Source organism: Salmo trutta, chromosome 15 (genome assembly GCF_901001165.1).
Source record: "Salmo trutta chromosome 15, fSalTru1.1, whole genome shotgun sequence".
Classification (NCBI taxonomy): domain Eukaryota; kingdom Metazoa; phylum Chordata; class Actinopteri; order Salmoniformes; family Salmonidae; genus Salmo; species Salmo trutta.
Window position 1 is genome coordinate 46,945,710 of NC_042971.1, and position 22,919 is coordinate 46,968,628.

Consider the following 22,919-nt stretch of genomic DNA (forward strand, 5'->3'; position numbering starts at 1 on the left):
AGGGTTGGTGGTTTGGGGTTTTGTGTGTGTGTGTGTGTGTGTGTGTGTGTGTGTGTGTGTGTGTGTGTGTGTGTGTGTGTGTGTGTGTGTGTGTGTGTGTGTGTGTGTGTGTGTGTGTGTTAGGGGGAATGTTGGGGCCTTGCCTATTCTAGTTATTTTTCCACCTCCAACCATTGGAAACACTGCAGTATTAAATGTCATTTGATCCCACTCACCTCATCGTCTGCAAGCCTGTAATCAAATGTTTGCCGCTCCGAAGCGGATTCTGCAACATTTACAGGCCACGTTGTTGGCCTCAACTGCCATCACTTAATGTGATTAGGTGGGAATAAATGTCTCTGGAAGCACTGATAAGCAGGAGGCAATAGACTGCAGGCAACACTGCGCTGATGGTGGCTGTGTGATGTACTGTAGGCCTATTATTATGTAATACTGTGATGGCAGTATACATTTGTGGTACAAATGTCCCTAATATTTGGGACAGGCTAGATATTGATTCAGAAAGACTAACTATTTACCCAGGAGGCTAAATATTTTGCCTCTACTGAAGTATGTGAAAAATGTAGATTTTTTGCAGGATGTGGGTTATACTGCAAAATATGTACTGTTTTGTGTATGTAGTATTATTTGTATTGTTAGTGTTGTCATCATAGTCTGTTATACACTCAGTGTACAAAACATTAGGAACACCTGCTTTTTCCATGACATAGACTGACCAGGTGAATCCAGGTGAAAGCTATGATCCCTTATTGATGTCACTTCAATGGTAGTAGGTATGGTAGTAGGTGCCATACTGGTTTGAGTATGTCAAAAATTGTAGCACTGCTGGGATTTTCACGCTCAACAGTTTCCCATGCGTATCAAGAATTATCCACCACCCAAAGGACATCCAGCTACAGTGACTTGACACAACTGGGAAGCATTGAAGTCAACATGGGCCAGCATCCCTGTGGATCACTGTCGAGGGCAATAGTGGGTGCAACTCATTATTAGAAATGTGTTTGTATACTCAGAGTCTCTCTCTGCCCCCCCCCCCCCCCCCCAATCTGCAGGCCTATGGGCTATTTGCAGTTCTGATCACCCTGACACACACACACTTGTTTGTTTCCCTCCCACTTTGAAGTTTGTAGAGCCAGATGGATAGCCTCACATTGATCTCAGAGATTAGATGTTCTGATTCTGTATTTAGTGGAATAAAAAAATATTCAAGCCATCAGATGAAAATCATGCAAAATATAGTAGATACTGTATTTGTTTCCATAAGAGGTATTCTTTTTGTGATAATCATAGGCTAATCAAATAAACATTCAGAGGTAGCTAGGCTCTATAACTAGTTGTAGTGCAGTGAAGTGAAGTGATGGATGGGCAGCTTGTTCGAAGATTACATCCTAGCCTACTGGGCTACAACTCAACTCTGCAGTAATGCAGTAATTTAACTATCACCCAAACACTTGTCGCAACAAAATCAAGTCCACATCTTAACAAAAAAGCTGCAGCAGCAGTATTTCATAAATATACATGATCTAAATTAAATACCGATAGTGCACGGCGGGTTGCCCGTATCAAGACATGCGCGTGCCTACGCATAGCTCAGAACGCCCACTATGCGGCAATTGAAAAGGCGATTGGCTGCTAAAGATAACCGTACCTCCCGTTATTTCGTGATTGGTCGAGGGTGACTTGTACATTACGTTATGCCTATTCTACAAGTACACAGGGAGCTTCTGAAAAGGAAGACGTAATGGTGTGATTCCTTGTGTCCTTGCAATGGTCATCATTCTAATATTACACGACAAATTCCACAACCGGGAGTCAGAATGAAGGTATGGTAGGCCTACTGCAATGTCAATATATCTATGTTGTGATATTTTGCACAGCCGGCTTGCATTCGATCTATATTACAACTTTTAAATCCGGTGCGTCGACAAATAGTAACAAAATGTCATTTTGGCATCCAATCAAACCTATTAATTGTTATACAATTACAATACATTCATTTTGTTGTTTGTCTGTTTGCTTTAAAGGGTTGCAAACTCTGATTTCACGGATACATGTATAAGGTGAGTGACAGTAGTGTTTTGCCGGTTGGAATATTTTCTCCGGGGCTGAAATATTTATATTGCGTTCTATTTACAATGGCATGTATACATTAAATGATGATGGTCACGAGCTCTTTCTGACCCTCGGTCTGACACTACTGTGCATCTCCCTCGCAGTGAACTATACCACAGTGCAATGTCCATTCATTTCCCCCATCGTTAATCTGCCTTAATGACATCAGTATACTGCAGTCAACGAGTGATGGAATATTTTGAGATGTCTGGTCTATTGATAATACCCCGTCCCTAGTATTTGGACTCACTAATCACAGACCAGGAGTGCTAGAACAGGAAAGAACAACAACCATGGTGGAGGGGATGGTGATGATGTTGAAGAGGAGGATGAGGATGGATGATTATGATAAATAACCCCCTAGCATTCTTTCAGTGTGAGCATCCGAAGTATGGAAAGTTGTTTACCTAATTTCAATGAACACAGCCTAACCCCTGAAATCCTGTTTCTTGCAACACTGTAATAATGAGTATCAGTGTAGTATAGTGTTCAGAGTAGGTGATAGATAAGATCTAAATTGAGCAATTATTTCCACTGGCAATGTTTGGCTCCGATCCAGCATATCAATGTTATGCTGTGCAGCAGGCAGTAGTGTTTCAAATTGCTATAGTATCACAAGGTGCCATGCAACGTCAACATATCACAACATATCACTTTAATAATGTTTACATATTTTGCATTACTCATCTCATATGTATATACTGTATTCTACTGTATCTTAGTCTATGCCACTCTGACATTGCTCGTCCATATATTTATATATTCTTAATTCCATTCCTTTACTTAGATTTGTGTGTATTGGGTATATGTTGTGAAAATTGTTAGATATTACTGCACTGTCGGAGCTAGAAACACAAGCATTTTGCTACAGCCGCAATAACATCTGCTAAACACGTGTATGTGACCAATAACATTTGATTTGATATCAGACATTTGTGAGTACATAAATTGCATTCGGAAAGTATTCAGAAACCCTTCACTTTTTTCACATTTTGTTATGTAATAGCCTTATTCTAAAATTGATTGACAAAATTTTCCTAATCAATCTACCCAACACACCCCACCCATAATGGCAAAGAAAAAACAGGTTTTTCTAATTTTTTGCTAATTTCTTACAAATAATAAACAGAAATACCGTATTTACATAAGTATTCAGACCCTTTGCTATGAGACTCGAAATTGAGCTCAGGTGCATCCTTGTTTCCATTGATCATCCTTGAGATGTTTCTACAACTTGACTGGAATTCACCTGTGGTGAATTCAATTGATTGGACATGATTTGGCAAGGCACACACATGTTTATAGAAGGTCCCACAGTTGACAGTGCATGTCAGAGCAAAAAAACCAAGCCATGAGGTCGAAGGAATTGTCCGTAGAGCTCTGAGACAGGATTGTGTCGAAGCACAGATCTGGGGAAGGGTACCAAAACATTTCTGCAACATTGAATGTCCCCAAGAACACAGTGGCCTCCATCATTCTTAAATGGAAGAAGTTTGGAACCACCAAGACTTCCTAGAGCTGGCCGTCCGGCCAAACTGAGAAATCAGGGGGAGAAGGGCCTTGGTCAGGGAGGTGAGCAAGAATCCAATGGTCACTCTGACAGAGCTCCAGAGTTCCTCTGTGGAGATGTAAGAAACTTCCAGAAGGACAACCATCTCTGCAGCACTCCATCAATCAGGCCTTTATGGTAGAGTGGCCCGATGGAAGCCACTCCTCACTAAAAGGCACATGACATCTGGCATGGAGTTTGCCAAAAAGCACCTAAAGGACTCTCAAACCATGAGAAACAAGATTGAACACTTTGGCCTGAATGCCAAGCGTCACGTCTGGAGGAAACCTAGCACCATCCCTACAGTGAAGCATGGTGGTGGCAGCATCATGCTGTGGGGATTTCTTTCAGTGGCAGGGACTGGGAGACTCGTCAGGATCAAGGGAAAGATGAACGGAGCAACGTACAGAGAGATCCTTGTTTAAAACCTGCTTCAGAGCACTCAGGGCCTGAGACTGGGGCAAAAGGTTCACCTTCGAACAGGACAACGACCCTAAGCACACAGCCAAGACAACGCAGAAGTGGATTTGGGCCAAGTCTTTGAATGTCCTTGAGTGGCCCAGCCAGAGCCCGGACTTGAAGCCGATCGAACATTTCTGGAGAGACCTGAAAATAGCTGTGCAGCGACGCTCCTCATCCAACCTGACAGAGATTGAGAGGATCTGCAGAAAAGAATGGGAGAAACTCCCCAAATACAGGTGTGCCAAGCTTGTAGCATCATAGACAAAAAGACTTGAGGCTGTATTCGCTGCCAAAGGTGCTTCAAAGTGCAGAGTAAAGGGTCTGAATACTTATGTAAATGTGATATTACAAATAAACAAAAAAAATCTTAATCTGTTTTTGCTTTGTCATTATTTGATATTGTGTGTAGAATCAGGGGGGAAACTATTTAATCAATTTTAGAATAAGGCTGTAACGTAACACAATGTGGAAAAAGGGGTCTGAATACTTTCTGAAGACACTAAGTTGGCTATGATGGTTCAGAGGTCTATCATAAACATGTTTGTAACATCTATATCTTCAAGTACTCAATCTTTTCCTTTATCTGCTTCCCTAGTATTTGAATAGTGATGTATTGTGGGGGGCCTAAATCAGTTTGTTGTCTCAGTGCAGGTGAAATGTCATCTGGTCTTCTATCTGATCATGACAAACCATCATCTGCCCCAGAGAAATGGCTGTGACGTTGTATTGACAAATCTGGTTTCTTTTGAAAAGCAGCTTTTCAGCTCATGAGAAATGGAGGATGATGGCTGTAATATGTTTAGAACCACACATGAACCGTTTTTGTTGCAGTCAGTTGTACCATATGTTTTTCATCTAATTCATTGATACTGCATTGTCATAAGGATCCTGTTATTCGACATGACTTCTCTTGAGTTCCACTGAATTGTCAGTCATGGGGACTGTTGCTCATTGGGGCATATTGTTTTGTTGTGCAAGAGAATTCACTGAGAATTTGCACAAGAGAATTCAGGATAGGTTGACTGGCATGACCCTGTTCTGAATTCCAAAATGGATTTGGAACTCTGAGATTAGGAGCTATGGTCTGTTGGAGTTAAATGTGATAGACTCAGAAAGGTAGCAGTTTCCGTGGCGGTCGTTATTAAATATGCCAGTCATATTTTAATATCAGGAATATCTCCTGAGCAGACACATCGTTTTGGTTTTATTGCCTGCAACCCAAAATCCAAATCGCTCTTTTTTTATTAGTTGGAGCTATCCTCTTTTACCCCAAAGGTAAGGATTTAAAGGTACAAATGTATGATGCACAGGACATTTGCCATAATTTGTAAGCGCCATAATTTCTAAGCTCCATCAGTTATCATTGACATGTTTGAATGCAGTCTTTTGAACAGCACATATTCATACATTGTGATTTGCTGTGCCTTCCCTGACAAAAGCAGCAAGAGATTGATTCAATCAGCTAGATTTTTCTGTCAGTTTTACTTCCTGATCTCAATGGAGATGAAGTCTAGTGCAGGCTGCCAGCTGACTGCACGCTTCACTATGTGAAGGGCATCTCCCCCTGAAGCTACTGAAGCAATACGCTCCAGTGAGGAAACGATGGGGTGGAGAAGAGGGAAGGAAGAGAGGATCATCAAACTAAATTGATCATCAAATCACAAGTGTAGAATTTACTGTGAAATGCTTACTTACGACCTTTTCCCAATAACGCAGAGTTAAAAGGAAGAAAAATTTGCTAAATAAAAAAAGGAAATAGTAACACAATTAAAATAACATTAACGAGGCTATATAAAAGGAGTACCCGTCAAGTCAATGTGCAGGGGTATGAGATAGTTGAGGTATTGATGTAATATGTAAATGTCATGTAGGTAGGGGTCAAAGTGACTAGGCTATCAGGATAGATAATAAACAGAGTAGCAGCAGTGTATACGAAGAGTGTGAAAGTGTGTGGGTGGGTAGCCATTTGATTTACTGTTCAGCAGTCTTATTGCTTGGGGGTAGAAGCTGTCCTGGAGACGTTGGTCCTAGACTTGGCGCTCTGGTACCGCTTGCCATGTGGTAGCAGAGAGAACAGTCTATGACTGGTGGCTGGAGTCTTTGACAAGTTTTCCTCTGACATCGCCTGGTATAGAGGTCCTGGGTGGCAGGGAGCTCGGCCCCAGTGATGTACTGGGCTGTATGCACTACCCTCTGTTGCACCTTACGGTCGGATGCCAAGCAGTTTCCATACCAAGGGGTGATGTAGCTAGTTAAGATGCTCTCAATGGTGCAGCTGTATAATGTTTTGAGGATCTGAGGGCCCATGCCAAATTTTTTCATTATCCTGAGGGGGAAGAGGCGTTGTCATGCCCTCTTCACAACTATGCTGGTGCGTTTGGACCATGATAGGTCCTTAGTGATGTGGAAACCGAGGAACTTGAAGCTCTAGACCGGATCCACTAGAGCTCCGACGATGTGAATTGGGGCGTGCTCGGCCCTCCGTTTACTGTAGTCCACGATCAGCTCCTTTGTCTTGCTGACGTTGTAGGAAAGGTTGTTGTCCTGGCACCACAGTCCCAGGTCTCTGACCTCTTTCCAATAGGCAGTCTCAATGTTGTCATGATCAGGCCTACCACCATCGCGTCGTCTGCTAACTTAATGATGGTATTGGAGTCGTGGCTGGAAGAGTGAAGGCTAGGGACACTGGGACAGGGTTAGTTGTTTTGGTGGGGTGGCAGGTAGGCTAGTGGTTAAAAGCGTTGGGCACAAGAGTGTTGGGCCAGTAACCGAAAGGTCACTGGTTTGAGTCCCTAGCCGACTAGGTGGAAAATCTGTTGGTGTGCCCTTGAGCAAGGCACTTAACCCTAATTGTGCCTGTAATTCCCTCTGGATAAGAGCGTTTGCTAAATGGCAACATTTTTTAAATAAAAAAATAAACGTGGTGTGTCAACAGTAATCTGTAATTATTGTGACAGTTTGCCTATGTTGTCTGGTCTTTGTTCTTTAGTGAATGTCTAAAGCCCTGTTTTTACTTGGTTCAATTGTCCTGATCTTGTCCACATCTTGTGTCAATGGACTTATGGCATTAATATGTCTTAAAATAAATAAATATGATTTTGAAAATATAGTTGTTAAATAATTGCCATACAGTGAGGGACCAGGAAATCTGGTCACAATGCGGACACAGTGGATGGATATGAAACTCATTTTAATACCGTGTGTGGACATATTGAACAAGATGGCGCCAGAGAACAAGGCTGACGTTTTACGTATTCCTAACCAGTTGGGTTATTTTTGTTTGTTTCTTTGCGTTGTTTGTCATTTATTTTTTTACTTATTTTGTACGTAACGTTGCTGCTGCCGTCTGTTATGACTGAAAATAAATAACTTCAGGACATCAGAACTGCGATTACTCACCACGGACTGGCAGATTACTTTTTTTCCTTTAACAAATCCGACGAGCCTGACGTGAATCATATACTGCTTTCCCTGGAACAGGCCCAGATCCCTGTAATTTGCGTGAAGAGAAGGTGTAGAAAAAGGGTCCAGAGGGTGGGCAGCCTTCTGAGAATTCGTAGGTGATCGAATTAACCCCCACTTCCTTCCATTGAAATAGAAAACGTGAAAACTTTGGAAAATAAAATCGATGACCTATGCGGAAGATTAAACTACCAACAGAACATTCAAAACTGTAATATCTTATGCTTCACGGAGTCGTGGCTGAACGACGGCATTATCAACATACAGCTGGCTGGTTCTACACTGTATCGGTAGGATAGAACAGCGGCGTCTGGTGAGACAAGGTGCGGTGGACTATGTATTTTTGTAAATAACAGCTGGTGCACGATATCTAGGGAAGTCTCGAGGTTTTGCTCACCTGAGGTAGAGTATCTCATGATAGCTGTAGACCATACTATCTACCGAGAGAGTATTCATCTGTCTACATACTACTACAGACTGATGCTGGCACTAAGACCGCACTGAATGAGCTGTATTCCGCCATAAGCAAACAGGAAAACGCTCACCCAAAGGCGGTGCTCCTACTAGCCGGGGACTTTAATGCAGGGAAACTTAAATCCGTCTTACCAAATTTCTATCAGCATGTTAAATGTACAACCAGAGGGGAAAAAACTAACTATGGACCACCTATACTCCACCCACAGAGATGCATACAAAGCTCTCCTTCCATTTGGCAAATCTGACAGTAATTCTATCCTGCTGATTCCTGCTTACAAGCAAACATTTAAGCAGGAATCACCAGTGACTAGATCAATAAAAAAGTGGTCAGATGAAGCAGATGCTAAGCTACAGGACTGTTTTGCTAGCACAGACTGGAATATGTTCCGGGATTACTCCGATGGCATTGAGGAGTACACCACATCAGTCATTGGCTTCATCAATAAGTGCATCGCTGACGTCGTCCCCACAGTGACCGTACATACATACCCCAACCAGAAGCCATGGATTACAGGCAACATCCGCACTGAGCTAAAGGCAAGGGCTGCCACTTTGAAGGAGCAGGATTTTAACCCGGAAGCTTAAGAAATCCCGCTATGCCCTCCGACGAACCATCAAAAAGGCAAAGCGTCAATACAGGACTAAGATCAAATCGTACTACACCGGCTCTGACGCTCGTCGGATGTGGCAGGGCTTGCAAACCATTACAGACTACCAAGGGAAGCACAGCCGAGAGCTGCCCAGTGAGACAAGCCTACCAGACGAGCTAAACTACTTCTATGCTCGCTTCGAGGCAAATAACACTGAAAAATGCATGAGCGCACCAGCTGTTCCGGAAGACTGTGTGATCACGCTGTCCGCCGCCGATGTGAGTAAGACTTTTAAACAGGTCAACATTCACAAGGCCGCAGGGCCAGACGGATTGCCAGGACGAAAGGCTGGTCATGGCTCACATCAACACCATTATCCCAGAAACCCTAGACCCACTCCAATTTGCATACCGCCCTAACAGATCCACAGATTATGCAATCTCTATTGCACTCCACACCGCCCGTTCCCACCTGGACAAAAGGAACACCTACGTGAGAATGCTATTCATTGACTACAGCTCAGTGTTCAACACCATAGTGCCCTCAAAGCTCATCAATAAGCTAAGGACCTTAGGACTAAACACCTCCCTCTGCAACTGGATCCTGGACTTCCTGACGTGCCACCCCCAGGTGGTAAGGGTAGGTAACAACACATTTGCCACGATGATCCTCAACACGGGGGCCCTTCAGGGGTGTGTGCTCAGTCTCCTCCTGTACTCCCTGTTCACTCATGACTGCACGGCCAGGCGCGACTCCAACACCATTAAGTTTGCCAAAGACACAACAGTGGTAGGCCTGATCACCGACAATGACGAGACAGCCTATAGGGAGGAGGTCAGAGACCTGGCCATGTGGTGCATGGACAAGAACCTCTCCCTCAACGTGATCAAGACAAAGGAGATGATTGTGGACTACAGGAAAAAGAGGGCCGAGCACGCCCCCATATTCGACGCATGTGACTAATACGATTTGATATTTCTGAAAATGTGGGCTCAATTAGAATGTGGACAAGATCAGGACAAGGAACGCATGTTCGCACCTGGTTTAAACATGGCTTTACACTGTCATATATTCTGCCAAAAAGAATAATAGAAGTCAATGGTCAAAAACATTTGAAAAAAGCACAGCGCTCCTCAGCAGGTCCAGCGCATCAGCAGATTGACTGTTTGCTTCACTGTCAAAATGTCTGATATGACAAGTGCAAGTTAGGGGCCCTAAACCCCTTAACTGCCCACAACCAGGCATGCTATAGTAATATGTAATATTTAATCTTCATGTAGATTAGATATTAATAAGCTCAAAGAAGTGTATATATTGGTAACAAAGTAGTGCATTTTATTGACAGTTTGCAGTTATCTATTGTATGTTTTGTCAGTCCCTCCCTGCAGAGCTTACTGGGTGCTAATTGAGGTGACAAGGGAAAGCTCTTCCTTTGGCGCTGTGCCAGATATGAGTGATTTCATGGCCATACCACTGTGCCTCCTGCTAAATCTAGCGGAAGGGTGTAGTAATGGCCCACTGAGTAACTGTCCAAAGATAGGGGGATTATCTAAGTCACAGTGGATCTTTTACCACTCTTTCTGTGTGCCTGGTTTTTCACTCTTTCTGTGTGCCAACCATTGCATGCTTGGTTGGATGTATGAGTAGGGCACTCATCTATTTCCATTGCCTGCAATGTATTGAGAAAAACTCAACCCTGCGACACTTATCTTTTCCCATTGACTACATTGTATTGAGAAAAACATCAGCTACTGTGACATTTGACCTTCATTCAGAAACGTGCCAGGATGACATTTTCTTATGATATCATGTTTCACAACCTACTTATTGCTGTACTGTACTGTATTTCTGGGAAGACCATCTCCATCTCAGTGCAGTCAGTTGCACATATAGCACTTAGCTCCTGGATTATATAACTGCAGACTGGCTAAGCAGGCAGGTGAAGAGAGGTGAGATCATAGAGCAGGGCTGTGTGTTGTGGCAGGTCATGGCTGAGTAGAACTGTATTTGTGGACGGCAGCGGCCTCATCTTGTAAAATATAGCCTACGCTCACTGTATTCTCTACTGAGCTCAGACATAGCCACATACTGTATGCTAATGTCAGCTATTGATTCCCCAGACCCTGTAACAGAAGACATTTTCTCTCCCTGCCCTCCTCCTCCTCTCCTCCCCCATCAGTATGCTCCAAGGAGCTGCGCCAGGGATCATGCCATCTTGGGTCTCAGGCCTTGGAGTAGACAGTCTTGCAGTCAGTAAACATTGATCAGGCAAACATGTCACATCCATTGTATGGTCTTCTTTTGGACCACATTAATATCACTAAGTGCACCTACTCTACTAGGTCATAAGGCTGTCATATCTGTTAAATTACCCCACTGCTCACACAGTAACCATACAAGTCTTAACAGAGAGGATGTTTTCAACGAGAGCCATAGCATACTCTCATCGGGGGATTTATGTCTGTAGCGTTGTGTGTGTGACCAGGCATTCATTATATAATGGACAGAAACTTAGTGGCAATGTGCAGTTGCTTCATCCATTTCTGGACTTGTGATAATGTACACATTGATTCTTGAAAAATATAACTGATAAATGCCTCATGAGCTTAGTTCAACTGTCGTACCCCATCAGAATGCAAAATATAAGCTGGTTTTAAACAAAGTAAATGTAAGCAGGGTTATTCAACTCTTACCCTATGAGGTCCAGAGCCTGCTTGTTTTCTGTTCTACCTGATAATTCATTGCATACACCTGGGTGTAAATCCGTCTCTGATTAGAGGGGAACAATGAAAAACTGCAGTAGAATTGGCTTTGAGGTCCAGAGTTGAGTTTGAGGGCTATAAAGCCTCAAAACATGGTTAAAACTATAATTTTGATATCATGGATGGGTCAGGCCTTGCATCCATAGCCCTGTCTATAAATTTGAGAGTGGTTACATTTCTCCAGCCCCATCCCTCAGCCGAAACGGGTGGGAGGCAGCTTTGTTATTGTTTCAACTGCGGATTACACCTTTAATGATTGAACCCAACATCCCTTTTGGGGCATAGCTCATTAGGACAGGCTGTTTACGCTCTAGTGCTTGACCATTTTCAACCACAAACAGACCCAAAGAGCTCTCATAATAATCTATTTGCAGCAGGCACGTTCACAGATAGGGGTCTACCTTTGCCCTCCCACTCGCCAACTGCCCTTTGGGTGGTGGAATATATATTTTTGTATGCGGTTTGCTTTACAACTGCAACGGTTTATCGTCTCATTAGTGTGAATGTGTTTCACCTGTGCTGGCCCAGGTGCTATTTAAGAGTGGCTGGCCGAGGGCTCCAGTTGTCTTGAAAGAGGTGGAGGGTTAACACCTTTGACTCTCCCCATTTGATTTCAAAATCATTTATCTGAACTTCCCAGTTTTGCTCCACTTTTTGGTTTCTTCCATGTTTTTAAATTTGGTGGGTGTCTTTTAGGTCCTAGTTGTTGCTAGTCAGCTTTCAGTGGACACCCCCATAAGTGTTTTTCAGAACCCCTCTTAAAACTCAACCTGTTTCGTTTTGGTTGTTGACTGGGTTTGTTTGTTCCCCTTTTCTGTTTGAGTGAACATTTTTGGTTTTCTTGCTAGGAAATGTAACAAAAACCAAGGAAAGAGAATGCAAGGAAAAAGTGGCACAAAACTTAAACCAGAAGATCAGATAAAGGATTTTGTCTAGAAAGCAAATGCGGCGTTAACCTTCCACATCTCTCAAGACAACAGAAGTACTAGGCCAGCTGCTCTTAAATAGCACCTGGCCCAGCACAGGTGAAACACCTTCCCACTAATGAGATGACAAACCAGTGCAGGTGTAACACATACTGACTAACGAGGTGACACCATCGGCGCGCCCCACACACTAACATCCAATCTCTAAATATAAATGGAAAAAACAAAGCCTATAACAGTAGCAGCAACACATGTAGTCTATTAGACTCTAGCTAACTACCATATACTAAAAATATCCACTAGCCAGCCAGTCATATATCATGAGTTAGAAGTTTATGAATATTATATTAAGAAGTTATTATTTAAGAGCATTGAAGATCGATCACAACCAGTGAAAACATATATATATATATATATATATATTTTTTTTTTTCCACCTTTATTTAACCAGGTAGGCCAGTTGAGAACAAGTTCTCATTTACAACTGCGACCTGGCCAAGATAAAGCAAAGCAGTGCGACAAAAACAACACAGAGTTACACATGTAATAAACAAGCATACATATAGAGCTAGCTAACTAGCAGATGGGTGCCCTTTTTTCATTTTGAGCACCTGCACCCTGAAAGGTCTGTGCACGGCCCTGATTTGCAGTCCACATTCAGTGTCTTTTTTGTGTCTTTCACTCTGTTCCTTTTGGATCTTAAGTTCCTTCCTCTGAAGAGCTATAGGCTGTATTGCATCCACCTCTGCACCTCCACACTGTTCACAGGACCTTGTTCTGAATACGCCAGCTGCCGTCAGGCACTGCTACACATTTCTGTTTTTATGTGCGAACACCCCAGATTCTGTATTATAAAACTTCAATGCTTTTTGTAGAGGAACTCAGGAGCTCAAAGGTAGTTCATCAGAGGGGGGAGGTGGTTGAGCATCTGAAGGTCACAATGAGGCATTGTGGGATTCAGGGACAAATTACGAATGATGTGAGAAGTCTGAGATACCATTCCCTTAGCGACGCGACCTACAACAAAAGTTGTACTTTTCTCTAGTCTAGTGTTGCAGGTGAAATTGGGACACTGTATTGATTGCATTGAAGGCTACTATGATTGCAGTACTCTCAAAGGCATGTTGTTTATGAACCTACTGGGATGGATAATAGGACTCCAAACTATGCATTCAAACTTGGAGACATTCATTTAAAAAGTACAGACGTGCACGCTTTGTGTGTTTGTTTCGTAGGCGGGGGCATCGTCCATGTGGGCGTCATGCTGTGGGCTGCTGAACGAGGTGATGGGCACAGGGACGGTGCGTGGGCAGCAGCCAGGGTTTGGGGCCGGGACGGGGCCCTTCCGCTTTGCCCCCAGCGCCGGGTACTCCACATATCCCCCCACCAGCTCAGGGAGTGCAGGTCAGCTCTGCAAGGCCTGTGGACTGGCCTTCTCCGTCTTCAGGCGCAAGGTAGGTGGTGATGAGGATGATGACAATAGTGTGTAAAAAGATGAGGAAGAACACTGTGCTCCTTATAAATAAACTAATAAAACTAACTTCCATATGAAATACTCAATCATACTGGTCACACCAGGGCATCAGCTTAGACTGCAGACCGGTAAATGGCAGAGCATATCTAGGCTTTGACTGACAGTGTAGCATGCTGGGACAGCGATAGAAGCCCCTGGAGGCTTCAGCGTTCTTGCACTTCCAGGCTCAGACTGCTCTATCAGCTCGCTCACACCTGTTGCCATGCCGATGGCAGGTTCAATCCCAGAATATATTCTACTCATGTGTGTGTGTGTGTGTGTGTGTGTGTGTGTGTGTGTGTGTGTGTGTGTGTGTGTGTGTGTGTGTGTGTGTGTGTGTGTGTGTGTGTGTGTGTGTGTGTGTGTGTGTGTGTGTGTGTGTCTCAGCTCGATATCTGTGTCAAGAAAGGAGAGGTTCTGGGGGACTAACACAGATGATTGATAAATGGATCTGTCATGGTGTGAATGTCCTTTCTGGTCCACAGCTCATTTGCAATGCACAGTAATGATATGGAAATTATTTCTGGCCATATCCCACTTTTTCTGTCTCCATTCAGACTGCCTGTCAGTCGATTCATCTGAGTTTCCTCAGTAAACCGAGATAAGCTTGTAAATGTCAGGAATAGCTAGAGAATATTCCACATAGTATCATTTAGCTTGTCTGTGCCAAATGGGGTAAACTCATCCTCTTTCCTAGGACATAGTGACATCATAGGGAATGAGTCCTTGTATTGGAAAGCTGTTGTCTGGTAGATCTGGCAGATCCCTGTCATTAGTTGTAATTAAGAGTTCTCAAACCAGGATAGTTAATTGACTCCATGATGCCAATAATTAATTACATCTATTAATGAATTGATCAGGAGGAATGGACATGACTGGCTGATGGGATCGCCTCTCTTCTAAATGTGTGGTTAGTCTCTATCGCTGTATCTCTCTCTGTCTCTCTCTCTCTCTCTCTTTCTTTCTCTCTCTCTCTTTCTCTCAGCACATATGCTCGGACTGTAAGAAAAGTTTCTGCGCCCTGTGCTCGGTGCTGCAAGAGAGCCTCCGCTGCTGCACCACCTGCCACCTCCTGCGCGGAACGGCCTTCCAGAGACCACAGCTCATGGCGCTGCGCGTTAAAGACCTGCGCCAGTACCTGCTGCTGCGCAACATCCCCACAGACACCTGCAGGGAGAAGGAAGACCTGGTGGACCTGGTGCTCTGCCACCAGGAAGCTGTAGAAAACACCTTGACACAAGGAGGTGTAGAGGAGGAGGAAGAAGAGGAGGAGGAGGATGCAGACACAGATAGCCAGCACTCGCTCCCCCACTCCCTCCACGCCTCGCCCCCCTCAGCCGCACACCGCTCCGCTTCGGAGCAGTCGTCTCTCTCCACCTCGGAGCAGTCGGCTCTCTCCGCCTCTCAAGGAGACTCTCCTCTCAGCCGGAGTGACAGCTCAGGGACCGTTCAGAGCCAGGTATGACTACACAAACACATAACACACACACACGCATGCACACACACACACTCACAAACACAACCTAGTCCCATTCCCCATACAGCTGCCCCCCTTCGTTTACCATCTTCCCTGCTCTTTTGACATCTGTCCTCCTTGTATCAAAGCTAATTCATGTGAAGGTTGATAAGCACATGGCATGGATGTGGGAAACATATTTGTCAGTGTGAAGTAGAGTTGTCACAGCTAAGCATAACAATCAACGAGCAATTGCTACTCTAGATCTCTAGTGCTGGGATGTAAGTGGATTATGATTGTCCACAGCCCTGCTGAAAGTAACCCCTTTGATAATCATTTAGGCTTAATATAGGAGCATAAAAAGCTTACAAGCATTCTAGTAATTGCAGTATAGTTTATTGCAGTCAAGCCCTGTCCTTTGCAGCCAGTTTGATACAGTCTGGTGCTTTGTGTTTGACATGAATGAAGGGGTTCACTCACGTAGATCATCTGCTACATTCATATTTCATACTGCACAATTTCACTCTTTTCTGTGATCTGCCGTCCACGTGACTGACAGCTGCTCTTACAATGCAGCCCTGGGAGCTGCAGCCAGTCATCAACAGCCAGAGCTGAAGCCCTTTTTTTTAGGTCTGTTATGCTGTCGGTTATGTAACAACGCTCAGGCTGGACCTGATTCCTCTCAACCGCACAGCTGTAATTGAAAAGAGAGAGCGAAACACAACAATACTGCTCACATCTCTGTCCGTGGGATCATTTTGGCCTAAACATCAAAATCATCCACTCCTATTGTAATCCATAAAGGATAAAATGAGTGGGGCTCTAGGCTGGTTGTGGGCATAGCTGGTGTCTGGTGGTAGTGCAGTTGTGGTGTTGTCAGTTGTTAGAGCTGGGCTAGGGAGGCAAGCACACCACAAACAGGCCTGCTGATGCATTATTAACACAGGTGCATGCTTGCAGCCTGCGGCTGATTGGTCCAGTGGAATACGTAGGGAGCATGTGTGTGCACATACACCCAGGAACATCAACCTCCCCCGACCCCCTATAGACCCAGCCCCCATCCCTCATCATGATGTCACACCGGAAGAATGCATTAGCCCTGCACCGTTAGCTAATTGCTTTATGTGCGGTGGTCCGGTGGAGACAGAGAGGAGGGGAGGAGTAGGCTCTTCATGATCGTTGCTGTTTTATGTTCTCTCTTCATTGCACATAAATGGCTGAGTTAATGCAAGGCAATCCACCACAAGGTAAACATTCTCATCAGATTCATCCCACCAAGACCATTTAGATTCTGGTTGCAGGCAAACTCCTAATATAGTTAACATATTCAAAGGGAATAATTAACCAATCAGTTAAGATTAGAAGAAGCAAATGGTGCTGAATACTAAATGTAGCATGGTACCTTTAGAGCAGTGGTTCCCAAACTTTTTATAGTCCCGTTCCCCTTCAAACATTCAACCTCCAGCTGCGTGCCCCCTCTAGCACCAGGGTCAGCACACTCTCTAATGTTTTTGCCATCATTGTAAGCCTGCCACACACACTATACGATACATTTATTAAACATAAGAATGAGTGTGAGTTTTTGTCACAACCCGCCTCGTGGGAAGTGACAAAGAGCTCTTATAGGACCAGGACACAAATAATAATATAATAATAATCAATAATTTTTCTCTTTATTTAACCATCTTACATATAAAACCTTATTTGTTCATCGAAAATTGTGAATAACTCACCACAGGTTAATGAGAAGTGCATCCTTTCAAGCATACCCATTACTCTGCAATGTTGGGTTGTATTGGAGAGAGTCTCAGTCTTAAATCATTTTCCACACACAGTCTGTGCCTGTATTTAGTTTTCATGCTAGTGAGGGCCAAGAATCCACTCTCACATAGGTACGTGGTTGCAAAGGGCATCAGTGTCTTAACAGCGTGATTTGCCAAGGCAGGATACACTGAGCGCAGCCCCATCCATAAATCTGGCAGTTTTCACAGAAATGCTTGTTGCAATTTTGATGAGGCTCTCTTGTTCAGATATCGGTAAGTGGACTGGAGGCAGGGCATGAAAGGGATAACGAATCCAGTTGTTTGTCATCCGTTTGTTAGTGTCATCCATTTCGGGAAAGTACCTGCTCACTTGCGCACCCAACTCACTCAGGTGCTTCGCTATATTACATTTGACATTGTCCGTAAGCTTGAGTTCATTTGCACACAAAAAAATCATACAATATAAAACCCGTCTAGTGATCACAGCACCTCTGGTGGTGTTTTATAGAAGTTCTGATTTGTGGGAGAAAGGGTGAGGAGCATCAGACAACACAAGTATTTCAAAACTGTCATATCTGCTCCAGTACTCTTTGTTAACTGCTGTTGATCCTCTTTTGTGATGTGTTTCCAGGAGCATGGGGAAACTCCGACCATCCCACTCCTTCACCTGGAACCTGCCAGTGAGCCTATCATAGAGGTGAGACGACCAGCCCTTTACCTCGAGCTGCCTCTGTCCTTTCAGTCTCCACCTCATGTATTTAACTGAAGAGAAATCACTGACCCACTCTTGTGAGAGCATTCACTTGGTCAGTTGTATTGCCTCAATGACCATGGTGTGACCAAACATAGTCATAATTGAACTCTTTGTATTGAACATGTTTTCTGAAGTGCCTCCTCTTTTCTCTTTGTAGGTCAGTCCAGTGACACAGAGGAGGATACGGGCCTCTCTATCTGACCTGGACAACGAAGGAGACATTGAGAGCCTGTCTGTCCGGCAGCTCAAAGAGATTCTGGCCCGTAACTTTGTCAACTATTCTGGCTGCTGTGAGAAGTGGGAGCTGATAGAGCGGGTGCATCGGCTCTACAGAGAGGACGAACAGAACAGGAAGTCCAGTAAGCACCACGTTGAATAATTTTAGTCCTCCTATACCAACCAACCTAATCTTAACTAGAACACTACTGATCCTTTTGATAACGACCTTCATAGATTATCAATCTCCAGTTCAAACCTAGTTTGAACAATAGAGAAACTGTCCAATTTAAAACATCTTTCTTTGATTTGGTATTATTCACAGGTCCAGATACACAGTATTAAAGATGTATTTCTGTATTTTCTTCCAGTGGAAAATGTCAGCAACATCAACAGCATGTCTGCAGGTGAGGGCATTCAATACTGTTTTGTTGGGTTGTATTGTATATTACATGATGCACAAACAGTTGAAGTCGGAAGTTTACATATACTTAGGTTGGAGTCATTAAAACTCGTTTTTAACCACTCCACAAATTTCTTGTAAACAAACTATAGTTTTGGCAAGTCGGTTAGGACATCTACTTTGTGCACGACACAAGTAATTTTTCCAACAATTGCTTACAGACAGATTATTTCACTTATAATTCACTGTATCACAATTCCAGTGGGTCAGAAGTTTACATACACTAATTTGACTGTACCTTTAAACAGCTTGGAAAATTCGAGAAAATTATGTCATGGCTTTAGAAGCTTCTGATAGGCTAATTGACATCATTTGAGTCAATTGGAGGTGAACCTGTGGATGTATTTCAAGGCCTACCTTCAAACTCAGTGCCTCTTTCCTTGACATCATGGGAAAATCAAAAGAAATCATCCAAGACCTCAGAAAAAAAATTGTAGACCTCCACAAGTCTGGTTAATCCTTGGGAGCAATTTCCAAACGCCCGAAGGTAACACGTTCATCTGTACAAACAATAATACGCAAGTATAAACACCATGGGACCACGCAGCCGTCATACCGCTCAGGAAGGAGACGCGTTCTGTCTCCTAGAGATGAACGTACTTTGGTGCGAAAGATGCAAATCAATCCCAGAACAACAGCAAAGGACCTTGTGAAGATGCTGGAGGAAACAGGTATAAAAGTATCTATATCCATCCTACAGAAAATTTGTGGGCAGAACTGAAAAAGCGTGTGCGAGCAAGGAGGCCTACAAACCTGACTCAGTTACACCAGCTCTGTCAGGAGGAATGGGACAAAATTCACCCAACTTATTGTGGGAAGCTTGAGGAAGGCTACCTGAAACGTTTGACCCAAGTCAAACAATTTAAAGCAATGCTACCAAATACTAATTGAGTGTATGTAAACTTCTGACCCACTGGGAATGTGATGAAAGAAATAAAAGCTGAAATAAATAATTCTCTGTACTATTATTCTGACGTTTCACATTCTTAAAATAAAGTGGTGATCCTAACTGACCTAAAACAGGGAATTTTTACTAGGATTAAATGTCAGGAATTGTGAAAAACTGAGTTTAAATGTATTTGGCTAAGGTGTATGTAAACTTCTGACTTCAACTGTATATTTGAGTTTTGTACAGGAAATGACTATGCACAGGAATTGTTTTAATACTATGTGAGAAGGAAGAATTTGAGTAAGAGCTTGTATCCTATTAGAATCACTAATGGTTGTTTTGTCACTGCTCCTTTCCTTTTGTAAATAAAGTGGTGTCATATCCTCCGCCTATCTGCAATGGTGCAGTGGAAGGTAGGCATGTCTAACTCCACCACTATCCCACCTGCAAAACCATTACGGTCTTGAAATACAACTCTCCATATTGATGCATGCTGAAGTCTAATTTCCCATTCAATCCCAACCATTACCCCTCCTGAGTAATACGCTATGTGCTGTTCTGAGAGACACCACCTCATCCTGCTGTTTAACTGGCTATTTGGGCACTACGTCATCATGTACAGTATGTGAATGACCCTAGAGAAGACAGCCATCCTCAGGCTGCTAGCTCTGTAGAGTAATACTGTTTTATCATGTGTTGTTTTTCTCCACAGACAATGTGAAGGCTCAGCTGGCCTCTGATGACCACCTATGTCGCATCTGCATGGACGCTGTGATTGACTGTGTGCTGCTGGAGTGCGGTCACATGGTCACCTGTACCAAATGTGGGATGAGGATGAGCGAGTGCCCCATCTGCAGGCAGTACGTGGTGCGGGCCGTGCACGTCTTCAAGTCTTAACTCTGCCGTGAGCGTGCATGTCAGCCAAGGACATTGAAGCTGTGACGTGGAGTGTGCATATGCTTGAAAACCTGAGGGAGTGTGAATGGTTTTGCAAGTTTCCAAGGACTTAATGCTGCAGCAGATGTGCACATCCTCCAGTCCAAATGACATGCAGAGCAGACAGCTTCACACGGCCTGACTTTTACTATAGCTACTAGAACTACAAGAGCCCCACAGGAAACTGCTCTGTCGTGTTTGGACCTCCACTGGCTCCGGGACACTAACTGACCTTCAGTCTTTAGTGTGATACACACTGAATTGTTTCACAAATAACTCTACAATATCTTATTTTACAGTGCTTCATTTCAATTCGTTTTTTACTTTTAATAAACCATGATGTGGAATTGGTCCCATCAGGGCCAGTATACCGAACGGGGACACAGGGCTTGTGCCCCGGGGCCCTGACCTTCCTCAACCAAATTTGTATTATTACATTTTTGGGGGTTGTGGGTCAGTGGGCCCCCCAGATAGCAAATAGTGTAGAATTGCAGGAAATTACCTTTAAAACGGCAACATATTCTCTTAGTCTCATGTTAAAATGTGTAGAAGGAGGGGGGAGTGCCTTGAGGTCGGTGCCCCAGGGTTCCAAATGCAGTAGTCTGGCCCTGGGTCCCATGGATACTTGAATTGGATATGTTTCATGGTGAGTAGGTATGAGGTGATCAAGGTGGAGATCATTATGATATCCCAGGGTTAGAGTCAATATGGTTTACACACTCATACCACACCAGGCTATACTATACGTATCTCCTTCAATGTTCTTTAGTATGTGCGATAATAAAAAATAGACTTCTATGTCTGTCTATGAAACTAGTCTGAGAAACTCAACCAGGTTGCATGTCTCTGTGCTGTTCCATTCTACACACACACGGGGAGGGTTTTAGGTGCCAAACTTCATACCACAACTACATTACTGATGTCTGATTGCTGTTTCTATGCCAAGTGTCACTCCTCACTTCAGACCATGCGTTGTAGATTTGAGCAACATCCAACCAAATCAATATGTAAACCATCAAGCTCAGTGATTGGTTGGATTATAGGGAAGCTCTTGAGCCACATGCTATGGGTTATAGGGGCTTCAGTTCAAGGCTGTCCAACCCATGTTCTCCTTGCAGGTGTTTAGTCAGTCACAAGTGATATCACATTATGATTAATGTCTATGTTGATGATCTTGTTTGGTTTAGAGAAGGCTCCTGTCTACTGTGGTAACATACCATACACTGTGGCTGGGTCATCCCATGCTTTACGTTCGTATGCTCTTCGTCGGTGTATCTTTTATTAAAGTCTGGCATGACTGACAATGTGTCTCTGCTACTTAGCTTAATTAAGCAATATCATTCCATTACTTTTCCTAGGTGTGTTGTCCATTGGCTCAGTGTTCACCTCTTGAAGGTGACTGGTGCTAATTCCTCTGTTCTGAGCTCATATTTAAACGTATTTTATCACATTATGGGTTTGTCTTTTAATATCTCTTTTCAAGAAAAGAAAATGATGCATAATCTCAGTCTGTTAAGTTTGTTTGTTTATACAAATACAACTTCTGTTCTTTCATAAAATTATATTTATTCAAATGTCTGAAAAAAAAAAAGTATCTACTAATGCCTGTAGATCATTAGACAAAAAGCTTATTGCTGTAAAATAATTGCATATGATATGTAAGCTATTGATAAATATTTTTTGGATGTCTTAATATAATTTATTAGCATTTGATATTTTAAGAGGTTGAATTGAATTTTTTTCAGAATGTAAATTCCCTTAATCAAACTAATATGACTCCAATCAAAAACAGAGAGATCACTGATCATGACATTTCCCCATTAAAGTTCTCATTTTATTTTGGAGCATTTCTTGTCCTTACCTGCTAGGGGGTTCAAAACCATAAATATTTGTACATCGCTCACGGTGGCAAACACTGTCACTGTGTTTACATGTATGTTTATAATAATGCTGCGATATCTCAGATGTCACTTGTAGGCAGCTATATGATGTCAAAGTATGATGAGTTATAGCTATGAGCACTCTATGGAATCCTGGAACTTTGTATTTTGGAATGTTGAACATTTTATTTTGGTAATTACAATAATTATTTAATAGATTTAATAAAATACTGTACCATATAATAAGCAGAGATCCTGTTTTTTTTTTTTTACACTGCTGTATCCGACCAGTTACCCTAAATCAATTGTTTATCCACGGTTTAATGAATGCAAGTAGACAAAATGGCAAACTATTCCAAATGTTGATGTTTAAGGTCTTTATTTCAGAATGTAAAAACCGTTAATAGATATTCCAACATATGACATACTTTAAACATATTTCACAAATGTTTTGTTTACATATTGCACAATGCTTATAAACATGACCAAAAAGATAAATTAAGACGATCGTGGAAACATGACCAAAAATAGAGAGTTCAGTATTTAGAATGAATTTTTAGTAACTCAAGTCACAAACAGTTCTCTATACAGTATATACAGTTGAACCAATGACATACTAGTACTAAAATATTTCCCAACTGCACAGGGAAGACATGGTTGGTAGTTAGGCCTGTCCTCATACAAAAAAGTATTTTAATATACACATTAG

The 22,919-nt window shown here is 42.9% G+C and overlaps 1 protein-coding gene across 2 annotated transcripts; it reads left to right on the forward strand.

The window, feature by feature from the left end:
* Positions 1-1,708: 1,708 nt before the first annotated feature.
* LOC115149171 (E3 ubiquitin-protein ligase RNF34) lies at positions 1,709-22,453 on the forward strand. Of its 2 annotated transcripts, XM_029691769.1 has the most exons (9): positions 1,709-1,823; positions 2,025-2,060; positions 13,576-13,794; positions 14,839-15,312; positions 17,704-17,769; positions 17,984-18,185; positions 18,414-18,449; positions 19,766-19,807; positions 20,107-22,453. In XM_029691769.1, exons 2-9 carry the CDS (start codon positions 2,052-2,054, stop codon positions 20,289-20,291), a joined length of 1,233 nt encoding a protein of 410 aa, XP_029547629.1. In that variant the 5' UTR covers positions 1,709-1,823; positions 2,025-2,051; the 3' UTR covers positions 20,292-22,453. The 2 variants fall into 2 exon arrangements, with proteins under 2 accessions (XP_029547629.1, XP_029547630.1); XM_029691770.1 differs by lacking the exon at positions 2,025-2,060.
* Positions 22,454-22,919: the final 466 nt, after the last annotated feature.

Coding starts and splice junctions, on each gene's coding strand:
- LOC115149171 (XM_029691769.1), top strand. Junction 13,795..14,838: donor TCTCCGTCTTCAGGCGCAAG/GTAGGTGGTGAT, acceptor TCTTTCTCTCAG/CACATATGCTCGGACTGTAA. Junction 17,770..17,983: donor CCAGTGAGCCTATCATAGAG/GTGAGACGACCA, acceptor TTCTCTTTGTAG/GTCAGTCCAGTGACACAGAG.